Source organism: Molothrus ater, unplaced genomic scaffold (assembly GCF_012460135.2).
Source record: "Molothrus ater isolate BHLD 08-10-18 breed brown headed cowbird unplaced genomic scaffold, BPBGC_Mater_1.1 matUn_MA582, whole genome shotgun sequence".
In the NCBI taxonomy this organism is placed as follows: domain Eukaryota; kingdom Metazoa; phylum Chordata; class Aves; order Passeriformes; family Icteridae; genus Molothrus; species Molothrus ater.
In genome coordinates this window covers 21,685-29,140 of record NW_023416753.1, presented here as the reverse complement: position 1 = coordinate 29,140, position 7,456 = coordinate 21,685, and the positions used below count along the sequence as shown (strand labels likewise).

Below are 7,456 nucleotides of genomic sequence, written 5' to 3'. Positions count from 1 at the left end.
GGGGGTTCCCGGGGGTCTCTGGGGGTCCCGGGGGTTTCCGGGGGTCCCGATTCCCATCCCGGGGGTCCCGTTTGGATCTCGGGGGTCCCGAGGGGCTCAATTTGAATCCCGGGGGGGGCCAATTTGGATGGGAATTATCCAGAGAACCTTGGGGCTCTTTGTGATGAGCGCCGCGTTCTGGGGGTCCCGGGGGTTTCCGGGGGTGCCGATTCCCATCCCAGGGGTCCCGTTTGGATCCCGGGGGTCCCGTTTGGACCCCGGGGGGTCCCGGTTCAGAGCCGGGGAGGGGCACAGCCCAGGAAACAGCGGGGGATTAGCGCTGGCGTCAATCCCATCAGCTCACCCCGGCTGCTCAGGTGAGCCCGGGCCGTTCCCCCCCGGATCCGCGCGGCCCCAATTAAGGGCTCAGGGACGGGATTTTGGGGGGGGGGGGGTCCGGGCTAATCCGGGGGCGGGGGGGGGTTATAAGAGCAGGGGGGCGCTGGTGGCCGGGGCAGTGGCGCTGGTGGCACTCGGGGACGATGGCGACGGGCGTTTTCGACGGGGCGGTTTTCGCCGCCCGCCGGCGTCACGACGACGACGACACCACGCGCGACAGCATCTTCACCTACACCAACAGCAACAACACGCGCGGTGAGCGGCGGCCACCCCGCGGCGACACCGCGGCGACACCGGGGGACACCGGGGGAGGGGGCCCTGGGGCGGTTTTGGGGGCGTTTTGGGGCGTTTTGGGGTTGGCGGTCAAGGAATGTCAATAATAGCGCGGTGGAGATATTGGGGACATCAGGGGACACAGAGAGGCATGGAGGGACAGTGAAGGACATCAGGGGACACGGGGGGACATGGGGGAGACACGGGGGGGACACTGGGGGACATGGAGGGAGGGACCCTGGAGCAGTTTTGGGGCAGTTTTGGGGCGGTTTTGGGGCGTTTTGGGGTTGGTGGTTGAGGTGCGCCAATAGCAGAGATGAGCGCGGTGAAGATATTGGGGACGTCAGGGGACACAGAGAGGCATGGAGGGACACTGGAGGACATCAGGGGACACGGGGGGACATGGGGGGGACACGGGGGGGACACTGGGGGACATGGAGGGAGGGACCCTGGAGCAGTTGGGGGGGGGTTTTGGGGCGTTTTGGGGCGTTTTGGGGCGTTTTGGGGTTGGCGGTCAAGGAATGTCAATAATAGCGCGGTGGAGATATTGGGGACATCAGGGGACACAGAGAGGCATGGAGGGACAGTGAAGGACATCAGGGGACATGGGGGGACACGGGGGGGACAGGGTTTGGGGCAGTTTTGGGGCAGTTTTGAGGAGTTTTGGTGTCAATGGGCATCGATGGCAACAATGCACGGTGAAGACATGGGGGACATGGGGGACAAAAAGGGGCAGGAGGGGACATCAGGGGTGACCAAAAGGCACGAGGGGACATGAAGGGACATGAGGGGACATGAAGGGACATGAGGGGACACGAGGGGAGCATTTTGGGAGGGATTTGGGGGCAGTTTTTGGGGTCAACGATCAACATGCGCCAACCCGAATCGATGGCAGTGAAGATGTGGAGGGACATGGGGGGAACATGAGGGGACACTGAGGGGACACTGAGGGGACATGAAGAGACACAGAGGGACACCAGGGGATCATTTTGAGGGAGATTTGGGGGAGTTTTGAGGAGTTCTGAAGACTTTTGGGGTCATCGATCAATGTGCGCCAACCCATACCAACGGCAGTGATGCAGTGAAGACAGTGGGGACACATGAGGGGACACAGAGGGGACATGAGGGGACACAAAGGGACATGAAGAGACACAGAGGGGACATGAAGAGACACAGAGGGACACCAGGGGATCATTTTGAGGGAGATTTTGGGGAGTTTAGAGGAATTTTGAAGAGTTTTGGGGCCAATGATCAACGTACGCCAACCCATATCAATGGTAGGGAAGATGTGGGGGGACATGGGGGGACACAGAGGGGACATGAGGGGACACAAAGGGACATGAGGGGACACAGAGGGACATGAGGGGACACAAAGGGACATGAAGAGACACAGAGGGACACCAGGCGATCGTTTTGAGGGAGATTTGGGGGAATTTTGAGGTCAACTCCAACCTCCACCACCACCACCACCACCACCACCCCCAGCGGGCGCGAGGTGACGCGAGGTGACACGAGGCGACACGAGGGCCACCCACGGCCACCACCGCTGACCCCGCTCCGTCCCCCAGGTCCCTTCGAGGGCCCCAACTACCACATCGCGCCGCGCTGGGTGTACAACCTGACGTCGCTGTGGATGATCTTCGTGGTGGTGGCCTCGGTGTTCACCAACGGGCTGGTGCTGGTGGCCACGGCCAAGTTCAAGAAGCTGCGGCACCCCCTGAACTGGATCCTGGTCAACCTGGCCGTGGCCGACCTGGGCGAGACGGTCATCGCCAGCACCATCAGCGTGGTCAACCAGATCTTCGGCTACTTCATCCTGGGCCACCCCATGTGCGTCATCGAGGGCTACACCGTCAGCGCCTGCGGTCAGTGGGGCTGGGGACACGGGGTGGGGGGACACGGGGGGTGTGGGCAGTGCCTGTGGTCAGTGGGGCTGGGGACACAGGGGGGGTGTGGGCAGTGCCTGTGGTCAGTGCCTGTGGTCAGTGGGGCTGGGGGTGTGGTCAGTGCTTGTGGTCAGTGCCTGTGGTCAGTGCCTCTGGTCGGGTGGGGTCAGGGGGATGGGGGGTAGGGCAGGGGATGGGATGTGGGTCACGGATGTAGGGCTGGGGTTAGGATCAGGGATGTGGGGCAGGGATGTGGGGCAGGGATGTGGGGTGGGATTTGGGGCAGCGATGAGGGTCAGGTATATGGGGCAGGGATGCGGGTCACAAATGTGGGTCAGGGATGTGGGTCAGGGACTCTCTATGGGTCCAGGGGCTATGGGGCAGCCCCATAACCACCCCAAACCCATGCAGGAATCCCAGTGCTGCAGTCCCTGGCCATTCTCCCCATAGCAGGGACTGGATGCTATGGGGTTGTCTATGGGGTTCTATGGGTCTGAGCGCTATGGGGCAGCCCCACAACCACCCCAAACCCATGCAGGAATCCCAGTGCTGCAGTTCCTGGCCACCCTCCCCATAGCAGTGACTGGATGTTATGGGGTTGTCTATGGGGTTCTATGGGGCTGGGCTCTATAGGGCCGTGTTCTATGGGTCCAGGGGCTATGGGGCAGCCCCACAACCACCCCAAACCCCTGCAAGAATCCCAGTGCTGCAGTTCCTGGCCACCCTCCCCATAGCAGGGACTGGATGCTCTGGGGTTCTATGGGGCTGGGCGCTATAGGGCCGTGTTCTATGGGCCCGGGCGCTATGGGGCAGCCCCACAACCACCCCAAACCCTTGCAGGCATCACGGCGCTCTGGTCCCTGGCCATCATCTCCTGGGAGCGCTGGTTCGTGGTGTGCAAACCCTTCGGGAACATCAAGTTCGACGGGAAGCTGGCGGTGGCCGGGGTCCTCTTCTCATGGATCTGGTCCTGCGCCTGGACCGCGCCCCCCATCTTCGGCTGGAGCAGGTGGGGAGGGGCCCGGGGGTGGCACGAGTGTCCCCAGGGGGTCACAGGGGTGACACGAGTGTCCCCAGGGGGTCACAGGGGTGACACGAGTGTCCCCAGGGGGTCACAGGGGTGACACGAATGTCCCCAGAGCTGTGGGGAGGGGTCTGGGCCGGGCTCCTCCTCTCCTGGGTCTGGTTTGGATCTGGTTCCGCCGCTGGACCGCGCCCCCCATCCTGGGCTGGAGCAGGTGGGGAGGGGTCCCCAAGCCCTGGGGAGGGGTCTGGGGGTGACACGAGTGTCCCCAGGGGGTCACAGGGGTGACACGAATGCCCCAGAGCTGTGGGGAGGGGTCTGGGCCGGGCTCCTCCTCTCCTGGGTCGGGTTCCGCCCCTGGACCGCGCCCCCCATCTTGGGCTGGAGCAGGTGGGGAGGGGTCCCCAGGCCCTGGGGAGGGGCCCGGGGGTGACACGAGTGTCCCCAGGGGGTCACAGGGGTGACACGAGTGTCCCCAGGGCTGCCAGAGGCCCCAAGGATGACCCGAGGGTGCCCAAGGTGGGTCTGGGGGTGACCCCGTGAGGTTCCCTGGAATCCCCCAGACCCGGATCCTTTCTGAGGAATTTGGGGGGGTCCCTATTGTCCCCCCTGACCCCCCAATGTCCTCCTGACCCCATGGGGTTGACCCAGGTGTCCCCAAGAGTGGCTCTAGGGGGGTCCCCAAGGCTGTCCCAGGTATCCCCAGGGCTACCTGAGGCTCCCCAAGGTGGGTCTGGGGGTGACTCCCAGAGATTCCCATGGATCCCCCAGACCCGGATCCTTTCTGAGGAATTTGGGGGGGGGGGGTCCCTATTGTCCCCCCTGATCCCCCAATGTCCCCCTGGGCAGGTACTGACCCCATAGGGGTGACCCGGGTGTCCCCAGGGCTACCTGAGGGTCTCCAAGGTGGGTCTGGGGGTGACTCCCCGAGGTTCCCTGGAATCCCCCAGACCCGGATCCTTTCTGAGGAATTTGGGGGGGTCCCTTTTGTCCCCCATTGTCCCCCTGGGCAGGTACTGGCCCCACGGGCTGAAGACCTCGTGCGGGCCGGACGTGTTCAGCGGCAGCACGGACCCGGGCGTGCAGTCCTACATGGTGGTGCTGATGGTCACCTGCTGCTTCTTCCCGCTGGCCGTCATCATCTTCTGCTACCTGCAAGTCTGGCTGGCCATCCGTGCGGTGAGGAGAGACCCCAACAAAAAAAACAAACAAACAAACAAACAAAAAAAAAATCTGAGGCAAAAAAAAAAAAAAATCCTGGGAAAAAATTCTGAACTGAAATTTAAAAAATGGGGAAAAAATTCCCAACTGGAAAAAAAAAAAAAGGGGAAAAAATACAGAAACAAAAACAAGCCCGGGGAAAAAAATCTGAACTGAAAAAAACCCCGGGGGAAAAAAATACAGAAATAAAAACAAGCCTGGGGAAAAAATCCTGAACTGAAATTAAAAAATAGGGAAAAAATACAGAAACAAAAAGAAGCCTGGGGAAAAAATCCTGAAATGAAAAAAAAGGGGGAAAAAATCCTGAACTGAAATTAAAAAATGGGGAAAAAATACAGAAACAAAAAGAAGCCTGGGGAAAAAATCCCCAACGAAAAAACCCCGGGGAAAATATCCTGAAATTAAAAAACCCCGGGGAAAAAAATCCCGAAATGAAAAAACCCTGGGGAAAAAATCCTCAACTGAAAAAAAACCCATGATAACCCCCCCAAACCCCACAGTAACCCCATGATGACCCCCCCAAACCCCACAATAACCCCATGATAACCCCTCCAAACCCCACAATCTCCCCCCAAATTCCCCCCAAACCCCACAATAACCCCCCAGGACCCCCCCAATCTGCCCCCTGACCCCCCCGTGCCCCCCCCCAGGTGGCGGCCCAGCAGAAGGAGTCACCCCAGATACCCCTTTAACCCCTCAAACCCCACGATAACCCCATGATAACGCCCCCAAACCCCAAAATCTCCCCCCAAACCCCACAATCTCCCCCCCAGGACCCTTTTAACCCCCCCGTGCCCCCCCCAGGTGGCGGCCCAGCAGAAGGAGTCGGAGTCGACGCAGAAGGCGGAGAAGGAGGTGTCGCGCATGGTGGTGGTGATGATCCTGGCCTACTGCTTCTGCTGGGGGCCCTACACCATCTTCGCCTGCTTCGCCGCCGCCAACCCCGGCTACGCCTTCCACCCGCTCACCGCCGCCCTGCCCGCCTTCTTCGCCAAGAGCGCCACCATCTACAACCCCATCATCTACGTCTTCATGAACAGACAGGTGGGGGACGCACCTGGGATACACCTGGGACACACCTGGGGACAGCTGGGGACACCTATGGGCATGGGGATATGGGATATGGGATATGGGATATGGGATATGGGATATGGGATATGGGATAGGGACAGAGCCACCATCTACAATCCTATCATCTACGTCTTCATGAACAGACAGGTGGGGGACACACCTGGAGACACCTATGGGCATGGGGACACAGCCAGGACATGGGGTATGGGGTATGGGGTATGGGACATGGGACATGGGATGGGGACGGGGTCACCATCTACATGCCCATAATCTACGTCTGCATGAACAGACAGGTGAGGGACACACCTGGGGACAGCTGGGGGCAGCTGGGGACACCTGTGGGCATGGGGATATGGGATATGGGATATGGGATATGGGATATGGGATATGGGATATGGGATATGGGATAGGGACAGAGCCACCATCTACAGCCCCATCATCTATGTCTGCATGGACAGACAGGTGGGGGACACACCTGGGGACAGCTGGGGACACCTGTGGGAATGGGGTATGGGGTATGGGATGGAGCCACCATCTACAACTCCATCATTTACATCTTCATGTCCCCTCTCTGTCCCCTGTCTGTCCTCCTGTCCCCAATGTGTGTCCCTTCTCTGTTCCCATGTGTTCTCTGTCCCCCCTGTGTGTCCCCATATCCCCCTGTCCCCTGTCTGTCCCCTGTCCCCCTGTCTGTCCCTCTGTCCCCTGTCCCCCCTCTCCCCTGTCTGTCCCCATGTCCCCTCATCTCCTGTGTCCCCCTGTCCCCTGTCCCCCCTGTGTCGCCTGTCTGTCCCTATATCCCCCTGTCCCCTGCCTGTCCCCTGTCCCCGTGTGTCCCCTGTCCTCCCCTGCGTCCCTGTGTGTCCCCCTGTGTCCCCTGTGCCCCCTCTGTCCCCCATGTCCCCCCTGTCCTCTCTCCCCTTTCCCCCTGTCCCCCCCGTTGTCCCCTGTCTGTCCTGTGTCCCTGTGTCCCCTGTCCCCATGTGTCTCCTGTCCCCCGCTGTGTCCTTGTGTGTCCCTTGTCCCTGTGTGTCCCCTGTCCCCCCCTGTGTCCCTGTGTGTCCCCCTGTCCCCCTCTGTCCCCTGTGCCCCCTCTGTCTCCCATGTCCCCCCGTCCTCTCTCCCCTGTCCCCCCCGTTGTCCCCTGTGTCCCTGTGTGTCCCCTTGTCCCCTCTTCCCCCTCTCCCCTGTCCGTCCCCTGTCCCCCCATCCCCTGTGTCCCTGTGTGTCCCCCTGTCCCCTGTGCGTCCCCGGTGTCCCCTGTCTGTCCCCATGTCCCCTCCCCGTTGTGTCCCCGCAGTTCCGGAACTGCATCCTGCAGCTCTTTGGCAAGAAGGTGGACGATGGCTCCGAGGTCTCCACCTCCCGCACCGAGGTGTCCTCGGTGTCCAACTCCTCCGTGTCCCCCGCCTAGGGACCCCCGCCGCCCCCTCCCCAATAAAGCTTTGTACCTCCCGGACAGCCCTGCCGCCCGTGTCACCTCCCCGCGCCGCCCGTGTCACCTCCCTGCGCTGGCCCCGTGTCCCCAAGGGGCTGGGGGCTCTCAGTGTCACCTCCCTGTGCTGGCCCCGTGTCCCCAAGGGGCTGGGGGCTCTCAGTGTCA

At 61.4% G+C, this 7,456-nt stretch overlaps 1 protein-coding gene across 1 annotated transcript; it reads left to right on the top strand.

Moving 5' to 3' along the window:
* Nucleotides 1–521: 521 nt before the first annotated feature.
* Nucleotides 522–7,267, top strand: LOC118701325 (red-sensitive opsin). Its single transcript, XM_036405961.2, has 6 exons — nt 522–633; nt 2,220–2,516; nt 3,378–3,546; nt 4,575–4,740; nt 5,587–5,826; nt 7,154–7,267. Exons 1-6 carry the CDS (start codon nt 522–524, stop codon nt 7,265–7,267), a joined length of 1,098 nt encoding a protein of 365 aa, XP_036261854.1.
* Nucleotides 7,268–7,456: the final 189 nt, after the last annotated feature.

Excerpts from the sequence above, each read along its gene's own strand:
- LOC118701325 (XM_036405961.2), top strand. The coding sequence starts at position 522 with ATGGCGACGGGCGTTTTCGACGGGGCGGTTTTCGCCGCCCGCCGGCGT. Across the intron at positions 2,517-3,377 it reads CTACACCGTCAGCGCCTGCG|GCATCACGGCGCTCTGGTCC; the intron begins GTCAGTGGGGCT and ends AAACCCTTGCAG. Across the intron at positions 5,827-7,153 it reads ACGTCTTCATGAACAGACAG|TTCCGGAACTGCATCCTGCA; the intron begins GTGGGGGACGCA and ends GTGTCCCCGCAG.